General features: G+C 35.0%; 3 protein-coding genes across 4 annotated transcripts in view; all 3 read left to right on the top strand.

Annotated features, from left to right (window-relative positions):
• The first annotated feature begins 3,175 nt into the window (after nt 1-3,175).
• LOC125650303 (NPC intracellular cholesterol transporter 2-like) lies at nt 3,176-4,800 on the top strand. The gene is made up of 4 exons (XM_048878484.2): nt 3,176-3,476; nt 3,760-3,867; nt 3,967-4,124; nt 4,468-4,800. The coding sequence occupies exons 1-4, from the start codon at nt 3,404-3,406 to the stop codon at nt 4,552-4,554; spliced, it is 426 nt and encodes a 141-aa protein (XP_048734441.1). The 5' UTR covers nt 3,176-3,403; the 3' UTR covers nt 4,555-4,800.
• A 4,822-nt stretch (nt 4,801-9,622) lies between these two features.
• On the top strand, nt 9,623-17,160 carry LOC125650298 (NPC intracellular cholesterol transporter 2-like). 2 transcript variants are annotated; one of them, XM_048878477.2, is made up of 4 exons: nt 9,623-9,793; nt 10,013-10,120; nt 10,518-10,678; nt 16,924-17,160. In XM_048878477.2, the coding sequence occupies exons 1-4, from the start codon at nt 9,721-9,723 to the stop codon at nt 17,008-17,010; spliced, it is 429 nt and encodes a 142-aa protein (XP_048734434.2). In that variant the 5' UTR covers nt 9,623-9,720; the 3' UTR covers nt 17,011-17,160. The 2 variants fall into 2 exon arrangements, with proteins under 2 accessions (XP_048734434.2, XP_056020476.1); XM_056164501.1 differs by lacking the exon at nt 16,924-17,160 and adding an exon at nt 12,207-12,437.
• Nucleotides 17,161-20,225: 3,065 nt separating this feature from the next.
• Nucleotides 20,226-22,116, top strand: part of LOC125650299 (NPC intracellular cholesterol transporter 2-like) — a 3,585-nt gene continuing 1,694 nt past the window's right edge. The window contains exon 1 of the mRNA XM_048878479.2: nt 20,226-21,298. Within this exon, the coding sequence (XP_048734436.1) occupies nt 21,214-21,298 (85 nt within the window). The 5' untranslated portion in view covers nt 20,226-21,213. The remainder of the gene's footprint in view (nt 21,299-22,116) is intronic.

A 22,116-nucleotide genomic window follows, 5' to 3' on the forward strand; every position in this document is an offset into this window, starting at 1 on the left:
AGAGGTCGGATAAGGTACCTAGGAGAAATAAGCATCCCCTGTCGACCGGTCACATACGCCGGAGTTGATCAGGTAAACGGAGTCATCCGTAGTCAAAATCAGTGTGCCAAGAACGGCTTAACAATAAAACGTCATCGATCTATCTAAATGTCGATTGGAAATAAAACTAAGTCTGAAGGGCGAGGTTTGTATTTTCTTATTCTCCACGCATTTCTCATTCATGGTCATGATTTTTTTAATTTAACACTAGTTCATAATATGTATGGAGCGCCAAATTAACATAAACTCAAATAATTGAAGATATCTTCAATTATTTGAAGATATCATCAATTCATTTGATGCGCGCAACAATTGAATTAAAGATCTCTTCAAATAATTAATGATATCTTCAATTTTGAATTAATGCGCGCATTAATTGAATTGATGATATCATTAATTCTTCAGCTGAATTGATGCGCGCTTTCATTGAATTAATGATCTCTTCAAATGAATTAATGATATCAACAATTGAATTGATGCGCGCTACAATTCAATTGAAGAGAGCAATAACTGATATAATGCGCGCATTAAATCAAATGATGAGAACAATAATTGAATCGATGCGAGCATTCATTTGATGAGAGCAATAATTGATTTAATGCGCGCATTAATTCAATTATTGCTCTCTTCAATTTAATTAATGATATCTTTAATTCATTTGAAGAGAGCAATAATTCTTTTAGAGAGAGCAACTATATAATTAAAGATATCTTCAATTCAACATATCCACAATTGAATTAATTGAATTGTTGCTCTCTTTAAAAGAATTGATGCGCGCATTAATTCATTATACAAAAGCATTGTAAATGATTTAAAGATATCTTCAATTGAATTAAAGATATCATCAAATTATTTATACCGAGCTCTAAATTAATTATTGCGAGCAATAATTCTACTAAATTGATGCTCTCATCAAATGAATTGGAGAGAGCAACAATTGAATTAATGCGCGCATCAAATCTATTATTGCTCTCATTATTTGAATTAATGCGCGCATCAATTGAATTGAAGAGAGCAGTAATTGAATTAATGCGCGCATCAAATCTATTATTGCTCTCATTATTTGAATTAATGTGCGCATCAATTGAATTGAAGAGAGCAATAATTGAATTAATGCGCGCATCAAATCTATTATTGCTCTCATTAATTATTTGAATTAATGCGCGCATCAATTGAATTAAAGAGAGCAATAATTGAATTGATGATATCTTCAAATAATTGAAGATATCTTCAATTATTTGAGTTTATGTTAATTTGGCGCTCCATAAATATGTGCCTTTCAGCCGTGGAACAGTACAGTACGACAGTCCAAAAATGTCGATCGGGCCATTGTGAATACTCTTGGTCTATCATGTATATGTAGTCGGATATATATATATATATATATATATATATATATATATATATATATATAGTGTGTGTGTGTGTGTGTGTACATACACAGTAATATATCCAATAATAAAAATCAAGAAACACAAAACAAACACAAAATGCATTAAGCCGAAAGCACTGGCAGTGAAATGTTATTCGAGTTTGTGTTTCTTGACTTCCATTATTGGATGTATATATATATATATATATATATATATTGGGATAAATCTCCGATATAATCTTCTAGAGTGCTCGACGAGTGAGGGGAAACCATCCCCTCACGAAACAGCCTGTAGAGAAATAAATGTTATGTGATTGAACTCCATCTGATCGTCAATTTATATATATATATATATATATATATATATATATATATATATACATCCAATAATGGAAGTCAAGAAACACAAACTGGAATAACATTTCACTGCCAGTGCTTTCGGCTTAATGCATTTTGTGTTTGTTTTGTGTTTCTTGATTTTTATTATTGGATATATTACTGTGTATGCACACACACACACACACACACACACATACACACACACACACACTGGTATCTGATCATTATGTTGATTTACTATGCTCTCTCTCTCTCTCTCTCTCTCTCTCTCTATATATATATATATATATATATTTATTTATATAAATAGTTTTGAACCTCGTGGGGATCGTTCGATCTTGATAGTGTGATGGAGATGATGATTGATAATATACGAGAATACTAAAGCGCTCGCAAGGTATCACGTTGTTCCTCGTACGTTAATGTTTAAATAAAAGTAGACGTATATAGAGCATAGTAAATCAACATAATGATCAGTGTGATAAAAGCCACCCAAGGTTATCATGTACAATTAAGATATCGACTTCAATAGTGTACCTGGTCTTACCATTACTCTCTCTCTCCTTCCCTCCCCCTCTCTCTCTTCAGATACCAGTAAACACTCTACTACACCCGCAAGTATCGAGTCTATGAAATAGATGCAAGGAACAGGAACATGATTACTGAAATTAGGAAGAACCGATTAACTGAAATTAGGAAGAACAAAATAGCTAAAATTAGGAAGAACAAAATAACTAAAATTAGGAAGAACAAAATAATTGAAATTAGGAACAACAACAAAAAATTGAAATTTGGAACAACAAAATAATTTAAATTAAGAACAACAAAATAATTAAAATTAGGAACAACAAAATAATTGAAATTAGGAACAACAAAATAATTAGGATTAGGAACAACAAAATAATTAAAATTAGGAAAAGAAAATAATTGAAATTAGGAACAACAAAATAATTAAAATTAGGAACAAGAAAATATTTGAAATCAGGAACAACAAAATAATTGAAATTAGGAACAACAGAATAATTGAAATTAGGAACAATGAAATAATTAAAAGCTACTGAACTTTTAAAACTACATGTAAATCTCTGAGTTAATCACAGCATGTATTCGCGGTTAGATTATTCCCTATATTATTCACTATAACTGACTTAGGACGAGTTCAACCAACAGAGTGGATGTATGTGTATTTTGTCAAAGTTATTAAAATACGTGTGTTTGTTTGCCAGAACTTTTTATAACTTTGTTCGTTATTAAAATACTGGTATGAAACCGTGTTGTTTAAAGGTCACTGTGCTAGTTTATGCCATAACGCTCATAAAATCTTAATTATTGCAGAGAGATAGAAATTTGGTATATTGATATAGATAAGGCAAATTGAGTGTAGAATTTACATTTGACCAAAGTAAAGAAACCCCTTACATCACACTGATCGGAATGCTGATATACTTTTGGACTCTGTTGATGATTTGATTTGAACATTGACTTATGAGGGGCGGCGTGATACTTTCTGAGGACTATTCTGGGTCACCATATCCTCGTACGACAATGAGGGAAAATCGAACGATCCCAATGGAGGTTCAAATGTGTTGTATATAAAAGCAGTTCATCTATCACTATAGTTATACAGATCTGTATACCAGGAAATCTCACACAATGGCCAGAGTTATCATTTTAGTCGTCGTCCTGTGTTGTGCTACAGCTGAAGTTATCAATTTCAAAGACTGTGGTAAATTTCAATTTTGTTTATAGTGGTTTGTGAACACTAGTGTTGATTCTTTTTTAATATGGACAATAATGATTTGATGTTTTATTTAAAATCTGCATTTCAAGCACTTTGGGGGGGGGGGGTCAAAAATGTCACTTTTATTTGTCGTAATTACCAACGGATCATAAATTGCATATTTTGCTATTATGCGAATAATCTTGATAATATTCTATAAGATATTATTGTAAGTATGTACAAACTGTATTTCATTTGAAAAATCATCCTAAATATAATCAATTTTAAGGATCTGTTACCGGAACAATAGACCAAGTTGAAATCACTCCATGTCCTGCAGAACCATGTCAAGTAAAGAAGGGAGACAACGCGACAATGAAAGTAGAATTCACAGCAAGTGAGTGAGAATCTTTTTTATTATCTCATAATGAAGGCATTGATAGGAATGGCACACCAATGTAATGGTAACAAATTTCCGGTTTTTAATTTTTATCAGAGGTGGACTCGACGAAATATACATCTGTGCTTCACGGAATCATCGGAGGGGTACCCGTACCATTTCCGCTTCAGAATGGACTCGTATCCGGTCCAATATCTACAAACACTAAAATAACCTACTCAAATTTTCTGATGGTTTTGCCTTCTTATCCAAAGGTATGTTCCAATTATTCCATTAAGTGAAAAATGTTTTCTTCTTTCTAGCGATGAATATATTAAGTAAAGTTTGACTGTAATAAAAAAAATTGCATTTATTTCTGAAATGATTTAAAGTATCTATAGATAATGCACATTGAATATACGATGTGTATGCTTTTAAAATATCAAAATCAGATGCCCGGCGCTGTGCAAGTGAGAGTTGTAAAACGCACTGAGCGTCATAAAAGAAATAAATACATTTTATTTACACTTACTTCATGTAAAATGATAAAAGTAAGGCCTAAATATGATTGTATACATTGTAAGAGGCAATTATGACCAAACTAATTTCTCTTGGCAGATTTCGCTCGTCGCCAAACTTGAAATCCGAGACGACAATGACAAAGACCTCGTGTGTTTTGCTTGGCCTATCCAAATTGTGGATTGATGGTCTTCGTGCATTATAGTGGTTTTGTGATTAGTACAAAAAACCTGCCATAATTGTGTACTGTAAATTTGACCATCAATGGAACTATATTGTGGACGCTGGACCGTGAGGGACTGAATATTCCGGTTTACGTTTAAAAGTGCATTTCACATTGTGTATTCAGAAATTCCTTTTAATCTTTTATGTTCACATATCTCTTGATAAATAAAAGTTGATGGACCAATTGAAGAAGGTTCAAAAGTTCAATGTCTATTTTTTCATCAACATGTCGATGCAAAATGGAGATAGCAAAGACTGACGTTCTTGTCTTCTAGGTAGCTATGTTTATTTTGGTAATTCCCACCTCTCTCTTGTCAGCAAATTCAACTGAACACTATGAGCTTTGATGTGAACACTAGCAAAATGTACTTAACTGCAGGGTACTCCGCTTTGTTGCTTTTAACCACTGTGTAGTACTCCGTCTATTACTACCGTAAGGTACTCAATGTAAGTTTTATTTTTAACAATTTAAATCTAATTTTCCAAAATGCAAGACTTAAATGCATATATATATATATATATATATATATATATATATATATATATATATTCAATAAATTCTTTTTTCTTGGTATCGGGGTAGAATAAAGTAAAAAAAGTAAAATCCAGTACTCAAACTATACTCAATCTATAGCGCTTTCGCCCTGAGGGCTCGTCAGTAGATTTTTAAAAATCTACTGACGAGCCCGCAGGGCGAAAGCGCTATAGATAAAAGTTTGAGTACTGGATTTTATTTTTTGACTATATATATATATATATATATATATATATATAGTCAAAAATAAAATCCAGTACTCAAACTTTTATTATATATATACATATATATATATATACAAAAAAAAGATATTCACGAAAAGGCATCTGCAATAACATTGTCTTTGCCATTGCTTTATACATTTACTAATATCATACCCTTGTTACAGCAAACTCCATCTTGTGAGTCTCCGATCCTTAAAGTGAAACGGCTGTGACCCATAAAAACAAGAATTGGATGTACAGTAACATTTAAAATTAACGTTAAAATGTTGTAAAGCTAACAACAAATCAAAACATTATCTTTTGTTGGCAGTTTCCTTACATTACTGTCATCAACAATAAGCTTAAACTGCTCAGAAAAATCTGGTCCTAGGACAGAACGATTCATCACGTCCTTCGTCCAGTCAAAGTTAACCCTCTTTTGCAATGGGTGAGTCAGCGGACCAACTTTATAGAGAAAATTTGGAAGTTCTGATAAACGTAATTATATGTAGCTCCATGTATGGCCAATGTATAAGATACCAAAATCTTGCACTGGTATGTTTTCACTAATGATGATTGGATATATAAGGGTACCATTCTTGCCGTTGATTCTTTCATAATATTTGATAGTTATTCATGATTGTGTGGATTTCGTGCCAAATATTTAAAGTTAAAAAAATCAATGTTTAGGTCACCAAGTATACCTACATGTGTATTGTGTGAGATACCACTTGCGAGATAAATTATGTCAACATACGAGAAAAGTATGTCAACATGCAAGATAATTATGTCTACATGCAAGATAATTATGTTGACATGTACGTTAACAATCTTTTTAGAAAATCTGATTTCAATATGGGTAAATTCACTTACTAACGCCAGTATCTGACATCATACATGCAAGATGCGAGATAATTATGTTGACATGCGACTTACATGTATTATGTCGACATGCAAAATAATAATGTTGACATTCTACTGAATATCCAGTAGAAAAATATTTGCAAAACAACCAAAACTAGGGCTAATTGTAATGTAGCACTATTACACGTTCCCCAAAAAGTCCCCAGTTTGTAATATAAAGGCATTTTAGGTGATCAATTGAAAAGAAGCTTACAGAAATTTTACTATTAGCCTTTCTGTGATGGTCAATACCATTCTAAGGAAAATTGAAAAAATAAGACTTGCATATGCGCATGCATTTTCTGATAAATGAAATCAGTTTTGCACATCTACATAATATACCCGATGATGCCAAAAAAAAGTTCCATTCTAATTCACTTTTTAAAAAAAAAGTTATGGACAATACAAATTCAACCATTAATCTGAGAGAAGCACACATGAATGTGTGTAAAGAAATATATTTTTCTTCATGCTTTACATTAAGACAAAGTTAACAGATATATTAATAGTTCCAATACAAATCAAGTGAAAATTGCAAGAAAATAACAATTTTGCACATGCACACATGCATGCATTTTCAAAAAAAAATTATATAATAATAAAAAAGAAGAAGAAAAAATGGGCTTGCATATCTACATAATATAATAACATATTCTCATCCATTGTAAAATATAAAAAAAAGCTATTGCCAATATGAAATCAACCAATCAGCGATCATTGCATGTGTATCAACTTTAAATGTTGCATGTCGACATAAATAAGTAGCATGTCGACATAATGCGCATGTCGACATAAATAAGTAGCATGTCAACATAATTATCTCGCATGTCGACATGAATAAGTAGTATGTCGACATAACTAACTTCTATGTCGACGTAAATAAGTAGCATGTCAACATAATTATCTCGCAGATCGACATAAATAAATAGCTTGTCGACATAATTAACTCGCATCTTGCATGTATGATGTCAGATACTGGCGTTAGTAAATGAATTTACCCATATTGAAATCAGATTCTCTAAAAAGATTGGTAACTTGCATGTCAACATAATTATCTTGCATATCGAGATACTTTTCTCGCATGTTGACATAATTTATCTCGCATGTAGGGGGCAGAAATATGCCACCATAGGTATTTAAGTAAGATACATTTGTATTGTAAAAACAAACTTGGATTTTTTGTCCGAGTTATATTGTAATTTCCCCTGAAAGGAATTTTTTTTGTAATTATTTGCATCTGTATCTGTTAGAAAGATTAGCTTCTTGAAAATTAACAGCACTTAAAACATCACATTAAAAATACTTTTCAACATTATATACCAACACTATGGGACCTGATACAACTTTGTCACCAGCTAAATCGTCGCCTAGCGATAAGGAAACGTCTTGAACAAACTCAGGATGGTCATTATTTCGATTTCCGAGGTCGAAACTTTGAAATTTCGGCAATTAATACCTCAATTCTCGTATCATCGGAAAATGAAAAGAACCATTAAATAAGCTGAATAGCATTTGTAATGGTTTGTAAACAATTGTGTTTTTCTAAGAATTAGCACACATTATAGAGCCAGGGTACTGAACATGAATATTCTTTAGTATGGCACTAGTACATGCTGATTTCTTAACGTTCGTCACTTGCATGATTCTGTTTCACGGACAAAAATTCCAGTTATATTCTGAACATAGCATATTATGATTTTTGTAAAGACAAATTTTCAAACTTTAAACGGTTTTGAACTTATCAATATGACTTTCAGGTGTAAAATAAAAATTATAAATCATATTTTATCTCAGTATATTTACATTTGCAACTGTTTTCTCCTACATAACACTATTACGAGCAATACGTATTTATGTCTGGATAAATCTACTACGGGGTCAACAGAGGTCACGGCTGTGCGTATGAACATTTGTTAAATGTAGGTAACAGGTACTACTTTTACTAAGGCAATACACATCTAGCAATCGCTCTCACTTACTAGTACAGAAATCTTTCAATAGATGAAATCAACATCACAAAATGTATTTACGGTTTTATTTGTATTCCAAGCAGTGGACTTTCATCAATAATTGATAAAAGCATTTCTGTAAACAATGTCTTTAGTTACTAGCCTACTAGGCCTTTCGTCTGCTACAACTTCACCCTGGTCATCGGTGATGCGGAATTGTACCTACTGCTAGACGATGACATTAGGCTTTAGCAAAAAGGTCATTCACAGGATGTATGGCCGATAAGTCGTCAAAGTGCATTAAGAGTTTAAGACCTACACACCACACTGCTTCCGTGCCACAGCAGCCATAGGTGCTTGATGTCGTCGGTTTCCAAGTTTATGTCGGGACATCGAAGCGAGGCGTCGTTCAAAACCTATTACAAAACATTATCGAGTCAAAAGAAGCGTTCAGTGAGCTCATGTTTATCAACAATTACATATCCAAATCCAAATCGTCCCTTACCTTCGTGCAGTTCCACATTCTCTGCGATGGTCCTTTCCGGAGATTCATCTGAGCTGCGTCCTCTGTCCTGTCTATAAATGATTTGCCTACACCTGACGACTGCCGCCCTGTTCTTCATGTTCCTCCATCTCAGTCTTCTGTTAACTCCGTAATATCCACAGAATATCTTTCAAAGTCGGTCTTCAACGTCTTCACTTTTCAAAAGTCAAAGCGCATCACAACTCTAGTGTAACACTGCGCATCCCCGTTTAAATCATAATTCCCCCACCCCCTAAAATTAGACATATGGAAGAGTTTTCCATTATATACTCCCGAGTTAATGTATAAGTATATGTTGATATATTTGCTTTCTAGCGTCTTAATAATTAAAACAGTTCTTCATTTTATAGAACTTTGTTTTGTGTTGTCGTCATTTTGAACATCTATGACGCTTCGTTGTGGACGTCAACAATTTGAAATGTATGGAAACGTGTTGTTAACACAATTCAGTAATGTTACCGACCAAAAATGTAAATATAAGTAATAAGGTATCATTTTAAAATATTTATCGGGATATAAATACGGGTTGGTACATGATCAAATTTTCCATAAAGCCCGAATTTGATCACGTGACCAACCCGTATTTATATCCCGATAAATATTTTAAAATGATACCTTATTTCTTAAATATACTGTATACTATATAGTCTGACCAAGTGTTCGACTTTCACAGTAAAAATGTCAACATTTAACAATTATTAAGAGGTAATTTTGCCAAGATGAAAGTCTTGCTTTGACCTTTAGCCGTGTTTATTTTCTCTCACTGATCATTAAGTTTGATATACTAATGGTCTGCATTAGGGTTTCAATTTTGAACATTAATGTACGAGGGACAGCGTGATACTGCGACAAGGCTATTGAATGTTATCGTATCCTCGTGCGACAATGAGAAGAATTCGAACGATCCCGATGGAGGTTCAAATGTGTTGTATATAAAAGCAGTTCATCTATCACTATAGTTATACAGATCTGTATACCAGGAAATCTCACACAATGGCCAGAGTTATCTTTTTAGTCGTCGTACTGTGTTGTGCTACAGCTGAAGTTATAAATGTCGAAGACTGTGGTAAGTTTCAATTTTGTATATAGTGATCTGTGAACACTCGTGTTAATTCCTCTTTTTATATGGGCGATAATATGATCCTGTATTTGATTTTTAAGTAATTACGGAGTTGTCAAAAAATACACATTTTGCAATTACGTGTTAAATCGTGATTTTGATTTTAGATTATATTGTACATAGAGATAGACTTTGATATAATTCTTTAGATGATTGTTTTCATAGGATCTGAGACTGGAACAATAAATCAGGTGGAATTAACTCCGTGCCCCACAGAACCATGTCAAGTGAAGAGAGGAGACAGCGCCACACTGTCAGTAAAATTCACACCAAGTGAGTGGGAATCTTTTATACAGCGTAGTAATTCCTCACTGTCAGTAAAATTCACACCAAGTGAGTGGGAATCTTTTATACAGCGTAGCAATTCCTCACTGTCAGTAAAATTCACACCAAGTGAGTGGGGATCTCTTATACAGTGTAGTATTTCCTCACTGTCAGTAAAATTCACACCAAGTGAGTGGGAATCTTTTATACAGTGTAGTATTTCCTCACTGTCAGTAAAATTCACACCAAGTGAGTGGGAATCTTTTATACAGCGTAGTAATTCCTCACTGTCAGAAAAATTCACACCAAGTGAGTAGGAATCTTTTAAACAGCGTAATAGTTCAAGTCCTTGACAGAAATTGCATTCCATGCGAAAGCAACACAGTTTAAAAAAAAATCTATTCAGAGGTGGATTCGACGACATTTACATCTGAGCTGCAGTACGCCATTGTCGCTGGAGAACCACTGAGCATACCACATCAGAACGTGAAAATGTCCAGCTCAATAACTGCAAACAATGAAGTGGTATACTCAAACGTCGTGAGTGTGATGCAGACTTATCCAAAAGTAAGTTCCGATAACTGACGAATGTCCTCTTACTTTTTTAAAATATATACATGTATGTAGTAAACCCTGCTTGTAAGGAATCCACGGAGGACACCTGTATTTAGATAGTTACAACTGTGAACAGAGAACAGATTCCTTTTCATCCTTGTAAGGACGTTTACTTAAATGTGGATAGGTTACGGTATGCTTGAATAGACTTTGATATGATTTTATAATAACCGAGATGTTTTCCCAAAAGGCATATAATTAAGCTGTTCAATTTTGGTTGCAATGTTGAACAACCCCAATTCATTCTAAGCAGAATAAAAAGACACATGGTACTTTATTAGATTATGAAGCATTTCTTCAATGAATTTAATTTATGGAAGAACAGAACATACAATTTGTAAGATTTCAGAATTACAGTAAAAATCGCGGCAAAGTAATACAGTAAAACATGGTTATAGTGGACACCGGGGTCAACGTAAAACAGTTCGTTATATCTACACTCCGTTATATAGAATAAAATTTTGTTATTTTTTTCTAATAGGGGAATAAATATCATTTCACAATAAACGTGAATTCATTATAAATGTGTTATTTATAAGCGTGATTTATTGTTAATCAAACTTGCGCCATATTTTAATTCTGCAAAATGAAATATTAACTTTCATTTTTGCTGAGGGAAAAACTATCACAAAATTTTCCATTCAAATGAGGGCTTCCATGGGGCATTATTTTATCTCCTGAAATTGAAGAGTTCCTATAGTCTACTTTATTAAATTACAAATATATATAGTATCTCCGCATACATGTACCTATTGTAAAATTTTGGGAGATAAAATATTTCACTATGGAAGGCATCATTTGAATAGAAAATTTAATAATAGTTTTTACTATGGAATTTAAATACCTAGACGGTAAGTAATGAAGAATTAATAGTGATACAGAGTTAGTTTAATAGTCAAATAACTTATCTGAGGCGAGCGGCAATGTCACCTAAGTGCACATTAATTGCTAGAACCGACCGAAGTTGAATATAGATTTCCAGACATCGATTATGATGGACTGCTCATAGATTCGGTGAAGGCGTCAGTCCAAATATCCAGCCGAGCCGAATCTCGACAGATATTACAGCGAAACTAGATTTTACACAACCGTAGAGAGGCTTCTACGACCGGATGAGGGAAAGCCCCACCAACAGACCTCACGTCCCTCCAACAGAAAGTGTCCGTAATTTTAGGGGACACTTCCATTGGTGGAGTTGGAGGGATTGATACCACGGATTACAGCGCCTCACAGACACGGCACCTAGACATCAGCACGTCAGTATGCAATATAACGTTTTCATATACAGGTGTATTACCATCACGTTCAATTTAAGCCTCGAGCTTGCATTATTTTTGTCATAGGGTTAATTCATGATTTGGTTTTACAGAACTGCGTACGTTTTGAACTGGATCTAAACATTGATGTTTTTAGTATATCCCATACACAATTGCATTATGATTCCTTGGTGTGCGTGTATAAAATGATTGTTACATTTCAGTTTTGACATTAGAACATGACCAATCCTCTCCAGCACAGAACAGCACTGCCAAGAAAAGCCACCGCTACCTACAAGGTTCATTTAACGAAAAGGTGCTTGATGTCGAGAGTAAAATACTTGAAATTCAAAAAAACAGAGACTTTCCGTGGAATAAGAGAGAGTAGAGATCAAACAATAACGCTTGGTGATAGAACAACAAAGGTTTATCACAGAACGGCAGCACCAGCAACAGACGCACAGAGGAGTACCTTATATTGATTGTACTAAAAATATGCTTTATATATATATATATATATATATATATATATATATCATATATACCTGTGGTGGATGGAGCCACAGGCAATTGCATCGCTTGGGGTGCGATGCAATTGCCTGTGGACGGAGCGGATCAAATTCCCTCCTCTTACTTCAGCGGTTTTAATCGGTGGCCGATGACGCTCCATCTTTCACACCTTTAACTTAACTTTGGTATTATAATGTAACCAACTTGTATTGTAAAGTGCAACGTTTTATGTGTGAAATTGTTCTTATAGCATTGTTGTTTGATTACGTAATATTACATAATTTTTTTGTCATTTATTTTGCTGAATAAATGACCATTCCTAGTCCTTATATATGTGTTATGTTGCTATTTCTCAAGACCGTGTACAGGTGTCAAACAGAGCATCACCCTAGCAGGTTTCTATAAATATATATATGGGCACTGTCAGGTCACTTAGCAACAATGTTCAAATCAATCTGGCATCATATTTCCCCTCCATATTAATTTTATGTTCACATACAAGTGTTCCTCGTCTGAAGGCCATTTTATTATGATACAGGTATCGTCTATTGCACCCTCGGCGTTGGGATAGCTTGTGATATCATGGAATCCTTTTTTATCTTGGTGAGATCACCTTCATTTGTGGGCATATAGATGTACTAGTCAGCCACATCATTCAAACATTCCACTACATTGTCCAAAACATAAGATACAGTTTGTCGCGATATGTTGTGAATGTCTCCTATAACGGCCTGAAAGCTGCCTGTGGCGAAAAAACTTCAGTGCTTACCATGAGCTGCAGCAACACAGGGGATGCCGATGATCTTGGTGTGGGTTGTATGGGTTGGTGTTCAAACCTTTTACATAGATTAACAATCAGTCGTAATGAAAGTCTATACCTTTGCACCAAACGGTCATCGGTTTTATAATCAAAATATCTAGCTCGTCGTCGAAGCCCTCTCTGTTGACCCACAGGAGAAACGCCATATTTATTTACAACTTACGACATCCTAAATCTATTGAAATACATTCTTCCAAAATATATATTACTATTGGGCATGTAGTTCTAACGAAAACATTTGCAAAGATGTTAAAATATGACATCACATGAGGGTAGAAATACCTTAACAATTAATTGGAAGAATAATATTTCTTAGAATTCAGATACATGTAGTGAAAGTATGGAGCGCCAAATCAACAATAACCTAAATAACTGAAGATTTAGTCATATTCAATTAATGTGCCCAAACAAAGTAGTTAGAGAGACCTCCCCTAAAATAGTATATCTTGTTGGGTACAATATCAATTCAATTAAATGTGCACATGAATTCATTGGATGCAATTATTGAGAGCAATATTTCAATGAATGCGTACAGCAATATTGAATTAATGATATCTTCAAATTCAGTTATGATGTATTTATTTCGCCCTAAACGAAGTCTGGGGACATGTTTTTATTGTTTCTTTATATTATGCAAAGGGCAAAAGCCCGTACCCAGTACTTATGATTAAACTGTAAAATTTACTGATTAAAGAGTAAATTTTACAGATATTAAAGTGCAAATTTTACGGACTAAGTGTACAATGTAACATTTAAAGATAAATGTGCAAGTATCACAGATTAAAGTGCAATTCTTACGGAGTAAAGTGTAAAATTTACATATTAATTTGTAAATTTTACAAACCAACGTGCATATCTTACAGATTAAAAGGAAAATAAAAATCAAGAGGCCCATGGGTCATATCGCTCACCTGAGTCACATTGGCCATTGTTCAGCTGTTGTGATTTTTAAAAGCGTTTTAGGCCACCTAAGTTTACTCAGGTGACCTATTGCAATTGGTTGTCGTCCGTCGTCGTGCGTTAACAATTGAACATTTTAAACTTCTTCTTAATAACTACCAGTCCAATTCTTTTAAAATTTAATATGAAACATCTTTGAGACAAGGGGGACATAAATTATAAATTTCAGGACTCCAGCACCCCTAGGGCCCTATGATTGGGGCAAAAACTGCCCAAAATTAACCAATTTTCAAATTTTTTCTCAAGAACCACATATGTCTAAGAAAAACGAAATCCTTAGTGATGTAGAGCAGGAAGGCCTCTACCAAAATTGCAAATTTCATGATCCCCGGGGTAGGGGTTCTGACCCCAGGGCGGGACCAAACTTGGTATACAGTGTTTATGTGTAAACACTTAAATAACATCTTCTTTAGTTGTATTGATACTAAATTGAAACTAAATAGATATTTAGAAAGAACAGGTAGTGCTTTACCAAAATTGTAAATTTGATGATCCCCAGAGTAGGGGTTCTGACCCCCAGGGTGGGGCCAAACTTAGTATATAGTATTTATGTGTAAGTTTGCTGATACTGTATAAAATCTAAATGCATACTTAGCTGAAAAGGATGTACAAAAATGGTGAATTTCACAACCCAGTGTTTTGACTCTATAGGATGGGTCCAAATTAGTCGTATCTGTTGATGTTTTAATGTTAATACACCTATCATATGATGTAAAGCCTTTCCTCAGTGTATGTACTTTTGAGGGCAGTGAAGTATTAAGAAAACATCTTGTTTTATACTGTTGCTGAACATAAGAATTTAGCTCAGATATTCAGAACAGGAAATTTATTCTAGATTTCATAGCCCTTGGGAGTAGTGATACTTTTTCACTAGTACTCAGGTGACCGATAAGGCCCGTGAACCTCGTTTTTATCAATTTTTATTCCAATGAAAATGTTTGACCCCATATTGTGGCCCCAACCTAGCCCCAAAGGATCACAACGTAACTGAAAATGAATTCACATAACACAAAGACGCCTCAACACCAATGTGACTAACATGATCTTGCTTTTCTGGATAAGACCAAGTTCACTATAAGGTCACTGAGCATGGTATGATATGAAGACATTGTCATAAGAAATCTATATACAGAATATGAAAGCTCTATCTTATATAGTCCACGAGATATTAGATAATTAAGATATCAAACGTAGATCAAACTTCCAGGTCAAGATCACAAGGTCAAAGTTAACAAAATGATTAGGTCGTCCCATAAAGAACATATTCACATAATATGAAAGCCCTACCTTAAAGGGAAAGGCAACCTTAATCCCAATGTTGTTTTTATGAATAAAGTATCGCTTACTGATATCGTAAATTACAGTCTCTAACAACAAAAATCCTTGATTAACAATTAAATCAACATTAATCTATCATGTATTTTAAATTACCCGCCGCTAAGAGAGCGGCCATTGATGTTTAATTTATGACGTCACACCGTCTGTTCCGGTTTATTTCATCAGTAGCACTGTAAACATGACAATTAAGTCACGAACAGTTAAGTTTTGAGACGTATAGATTTAGGAACTAGGGTTCTCGAGAAGATTTTTAAACGACCACCCTATTTTGCATTTTCGTGATTATGTCCCCTTCGAAGGAGTCATGACCCTTCATTTGAACAAACTTGAATCCCATTTACCCTTGGATAATGTGTACCAAGTTTGATTGAAATTTACCTAGTGGTTCTTGAGAAGAAGATGAAAATGTGAAAAGTTTTTACAGACGGACAACAAACGGCGGACAACGGGTGATCAGAATAGCTCACTTGAATAGCTGAAAATAAATAAAAAGTGTATATTTAGTACTAATACGCTTCCGTGGTTTAACATAGGTAGTGAGAGTTCTTACTAAGCAGAAGTGGAAGACTATGTGGTGCCTTTTATTTCGAGTTCACTGGGATATATCAAATCGACATATGAATGAAAATGAGTACATGTATTGTCAATAGGTAAAACGTCGTCGATGTATCTAAATGTTGAGTTGAAGGCCAAAGCAAGATCTTTTTTCTTCTCATGTAGAACATTTGGAATAGATTTCACCGCATAAGAATACAAAAACAGGTCAGCTAATAATGAAGCACAATTTGTACCATGGGAATTCCAACAGACAGTTGGAAGATCTGATCACCAAGAGTCAGTGGTTTTTAACAAAGTAATTTTTGAATGACTGACCACAAGATATGAATATTTCCGTGCTCCATTTGTATGAAAGAAGTAGCTGTCTATGATGTCAAAAAACCTGGTCTTTACTTTATCGTGAGGAATGGTCGAGTAAAGCGTTGAAAAGTCGTACGTTTTGCTGCTGTTAATTTGGGAAATTTTCAGATTTCAAATTTACTAAAAAGTTCTTTGGAATTTTTGAGAATCCCCGTTTGATTTACACCACTTCTTGAATATTTTGTGGTATAGTCAGGTGACGCCTCTACCGAAAGGAAAAATTCTCGAATGGCACGTGAAACAATATACAAACAAATAAATAAAACTTTCTCTATCTAAACTGTTAAATGTAAATATATAATGAATATGATACTAAAGAAATCCAAGACATGCTAGTGCTTCAAGCACAAATTGTCAAAGGGCGCTCAGTCTAATTTATTTTATTATTTTGGCAGGTTTCGCTTTCGATCACCCTTAAAATTCAAGACGACAATGCCAAAGACCTTGTGTGTTTTGTCTGGCCCATCCAGATTGTGGATTAGAGGTTTCACGACGCAATGGACTGCCGACATTGTGGACTGCTTAATTGACCATCATTGGACCTATACCTTGGTGCGTCCGACCGCGACATAGGAACTCAATGAATAGAGATACATGTACATGTAATTCTTATATATTTTCTTTTCACAATAAACATCTTTCTTCATTATATTTCGTGACTCAATGTACCACAAAAGTTTAAAGATGTGTATCAGCATGTCTATGCAGTGTGGATATAGAGTATTTTACATCGGTAACTGATCAATTATTCTTTATCGGTAACTGATCAAGTATTCTATATGTACATAGGTAACCAATCAATTATTCTACATTGGTAACCTATCGAGTATTCCAGTCTGACTAAAGCCAGGCCCTACTAATTCACTTCGGTAGAGGCTGGCTTTAGTCAGACTGTCGAGTATTCTACATTGGTAACCTATTGAGTATTCTACATTGGTAACCTATCGAGTATTCTACATTGGTAACCTATTGAGTATTCTGCATTGGTAACCTATCGAGTATTCTACATTGGTAACCTATTGAGTATTCTGCATTGGTAACCTATTGAGTATTCTACATTGGTAACTGATCGAGTATTCTACATCGGTAACTAATTGAATATTGTACATGGGCAATCTATCGACAATTCTACAGTGCTAACAGGTGCAGTAGTGTTACCAGGTCGAGTGCACTACAGTGTTAAATATGATATCTAGTGCTATAACAATGCAGATAGACATATCTTTACACATTGATTTCCAAGAAATTAATTGAAAAATATAGCATACCAAGCAGCAACATTAATGGCAAGGATTTGAATTTATTCCGCTCACAACAAACAGATTTTAGAATTATAATAATTCAAGACAAAGTAATAAAAGTGGATTGAGTTTAAATGTTCTGTGGAGTTTCGGTCCTCAGTACCCTTTGTTTATCGTAAGAGACGACTAAATGGGGCGGTCCGAAGTCCTTCGGATGAGACAGCAAAAACTGAGGTCCCGTGCCACAGCAGGTGTGGGGCGATGAAGATCCCTCCCTGCTCAAAGGCCGTAAACGCCAAGCATATAGGCCTAAATTTTGCAGCCGTTCAACGGCAATGTTGACGTCTCCATATGAGTGAAAAATTCTCGAGCGGGACATTGAACAACACACAATCAATCAAATCGTCTCTGCTACAGAGATGGGAGTGAGAAGATGTAGACAACGTTAACTGCACGTGTTGACGGAGTGCTCAGATCAGTGTAATGTTTATAATATGGCATTCTAGTTCAAAGAAGAGTATGTAAACTGTATAACTGCTGATAAGAGTGCCCGTGTCGACCAAATTTGTCCAACAGAGATAAAATGTGGAGTAGGGTATTTCCTGCAGGCTGATAAAATTTCAAAATAAGATACTAATTTTCCAAAATAACTCACTACTATCATTCAGATAAGATATAGAGTTGAAATAACTGGGTGGGCGAACTTTAGATGTTCTGAGTGACTGTTAATGTACAAAAGTGGTTCTGCGTCCATCAGAAAATAGAATATGTGGTATGTACCGGTTACACAAAAGACTGTCAAGAAGGGTCAACAGTCCTCACTGATGAGGCGACTGGTTAACAACTAAATACAGTACACAAACAGGAATGGAGAGAGAGAGAGAGAGAGAGAGAGATTATTTCCAAATCAGGTCCCATACAAGCATCACAAATAAACATACATGATTTTTGTACAATTACATGATATGCCAAAGGTAACAACTCTAAAAGACTAATCAATATTAGTAGAATATATACTTTGCTAATTATAAAAGTTACAGACAAAAATTGGCTTGGAAAATCGGAATATTGTGTTGTATAGTCGACAACACTTGCACAAGCTTCTCTAGAAAATACAGCCGAGCATCCAATTACCTTATTGTTATCAAGATCAGATTTGTATATCCCTAGCTTGTGAAAACCATGCTACTAAACTTCGTTAACATTGTGAATCATCTTCAAAATCAATTCTCAGCAAGAATTTTATTTGGTTACAAATATTAGTAATATATGAATTATATCAATTTCAAATTTTGAGTTGCTTATCATTTACCACAGTACTTATTAATCTTATGCTTGTAATATGTTAATTATTTTATGAATCATTCATCATGTGAATTGTGATTATGTACTTTCAACTGGATATTATTATCATTACCTTATGTTCAAATGACAAACATTCTTCTAGGGTCAATCCAAAATTAATATAGACAAGTGTATGTCAGTGAGCTGTATAAGAGAACAGGGTGTTAGATAGAATCTGAAACAAAGTAAAAATGCATTGGTACTTAGGATAAGAAGTCATTAACATGACAAAATTTGGTATAATAAATACACTTTTATACGAGGGCAAGTCAATAAGTAACCAGCCTAACTTATTTTCGGTTGAGATCCATCTCTTTTTTTTATGCAATTGTCCTCTAGTGTGCACTTAGACTAACGGTGTTCAAGTGCCATCAGCCCAGAACTGAAAGAATCAGGGTCCTTTCCATTGACCCACTCCTAAACTGCCGTCACGACTTCTTCGTCAGACCGGAAATGACGTCCACGGATATCCTTTTTCAAGTTTGGGAATAGGAAGAAGTCTCTAGGAGCTAGGTCAGGGGAATACCAGTGCAGGATGTGGTATTAATTCATACCCGTTCCGCTTTACAGCATCCATTGCAAGTGTGGACTCTCACGTTGTCCTGTTGCAGCAAAATACCTTTATAGAGTTTACCTCGGCGTTTTTCACGGATGACGGTTCTCAGATGATCTAGCAAGTTTGCATAGTACACTCCGGTTATTGTACTTCTCTTGGGTAAAAAGTTCAACATGATAACGCCTTTTGCGTCCCAAAATACTGAGGCCACCACCTTGCTAGCAGATGGTTGCGTCTTGAACTTCTTTGGCCTAGGGGAACCAGGCCCTACCCACTGACGACTCGGAGCTATATTCTCTGGCTCATAATAAAGAACCCAAGTCTCATCTACAGTCACCAGACGCAAAAGAAAATTATCTTTTGACCAAAAATGCTTCAACAAGGCGCTGCATACTGATGCTCTGGTTGTCATTTGCTCATCACTAAGGGATTTGGGGGACCCAACGGGCTGTTAGCTTGCGCATTTCTAAACGATCATGTAAGATTGTTAAAACGCTACCATGTGAAATGCCTAATGCCTGCGCTATTTCTTCCACCTGAATTTGCCAATCAGAGTATACCAGATCCCGAACTTTCTTGCACATTTCTTCGTCGGTGGCATCCAGTGGGCGTCCAGACCTGGCTTCATTTTCTAAAGACGTTCTACCGCGTTTGAATTCCCCTACCCAGAATTTAACCTGAACATAAGATGGTGCAGAAGATCCATACACATCGCTGTGTATTCCCTTGCCTGTTTTACCTTTTAAATACAAGTACAGAATTATAGCATGGTACTCAAGATGTGTTGAAGACTATGATGGGTCTACATGTATTTACTACAGAGACAGTATTTTCAAATGAGAGAATTCCGTGCATTTTTTCGGTATATGAACTGAAGTAATTTCTGCGCTACTACTGAGTGTAATTTGTTCCATACACAGAAGCGGAGAAATCAAAGAATACTAGTCTAGTATCAGTGGCGGATTTAAGGGGGCGCACTTAAAATTTTCAAAATCAAGGTAAATCGTGGTCACTTGTTTAGAAAAACGTGAACGATAAAATTGATTAAAAATGGCAGAAAATAATAAAAATGACTACTTAGGAGACATATTTCAAGCCCTATAAAATTGTTAAATCCAGGAGCTTCAAGGTGGCCCCCAGACCCCCTGTCTCATAAACTTGCGCCCCCCTTACCGCATATCCTGGATCCGCCCCTGAGTATGTATATCAAATTTCGTTGTATAAAAAAATCATTATAAAAGAGAATTAAATATATCAAAACCTGTAAATGACTGTTAGAATTAAATGCATGATATGTCCGTGCTGGTCGTGTCGGTCTATGAATTTCATTTACCGTCATATATTCCGCCATCGTCGATCACTATACACAGTTCTAAGTGACAATTTAAATCTCTGTTGTGAAATCAAGGTCATGTGAGGATTCTTCCACTAAATTTCCACGTGATTCCTCTCGGATATTAAAACAAATTACAGAACGAACCACATCCATTCATTACAGAAATCAACATCGAAGACAAAAGGACACGAGGAACCCGGACAGCGCAATGTCTCTTTCGCTCGCCTGTGCGCTCGTTGTAGTCGGAGTTATCGCTACCTGCTTTTGTGAGCCGATCAATTTCAAAGAATGCGGTAAGTTTCCCGTGCAAAGTGGTGGTTATGAATATATACTATATCAGTATAGATGTATGTATTCTCTTTAAAGAAGTGGAGAGGCATATCCTAATGTGGATGTAGGCTATGCATGTCCATTTCTCTAAAGAGATGTATGATGCAGCAGAATTGTGGATATCGTGTTGCTGTTTGTTAACGATTATTTTGACTAGTAATATTGATTTTCTCGAGGTACTTTTAATACGAGATAACGTAATTTAGCATGACTGTCGAGTTTGTAATATATTGTGTATAAGACATTGGAAACAGTGGGTAAATTGTTCATTATCGGCAAAAGCAATGGAAGCAAGAGGAGGGGGTAATTCTTTGCACATAATGCAGATCTATACATGTATATATAAATTACCCCAACCTTCCATTTTGTTTTTATATCCCCCCAATAAAACAAAAGTAAACACGTCAGATGATTGCCAATGTTTTGTACACTTCCCCGCCACCTGATGCCCGTTTTCTATTTATTCCCACCCCTCCCTACCTAGTAGTACCTACCTCTTTACCGCTCACATTAATTAACTCTGTTATAAAGAGGTGTAGATGTCTGTCTGAAATGTGGGATTTAGTAATTTATCTAGGTCTATTTAGAAAATGTAAAGAAAGATATTTAAACCGTTTTACAATATGATTTTCTTGAAAGCGTTTTTAGTTAATACTATTGACCACATATCGTCATTGTTTCAAATTGTGTTCGTTCAATTAAACCAGTCCGTGGAGATCCGTGTGAGAATAGGTTCTTTGTACCCCTTGCTTGTCGTAAAAGGGCGGTCCTTCGGATGAGA

This window comes from Ostrea edulis, chromosome 5 (assembly GCF_947568905.1).
Source record: "Ostrea edulis chromosome 5, xbOstEdul1.1, whole genome shotgun sequence".
Classification (NCBI taxonomy): Eukaryota; Metazoa; Mollusca; class Bivalvia; order Ostreida; family Ostreidae; genus Ostrea; species Ostrea edulis.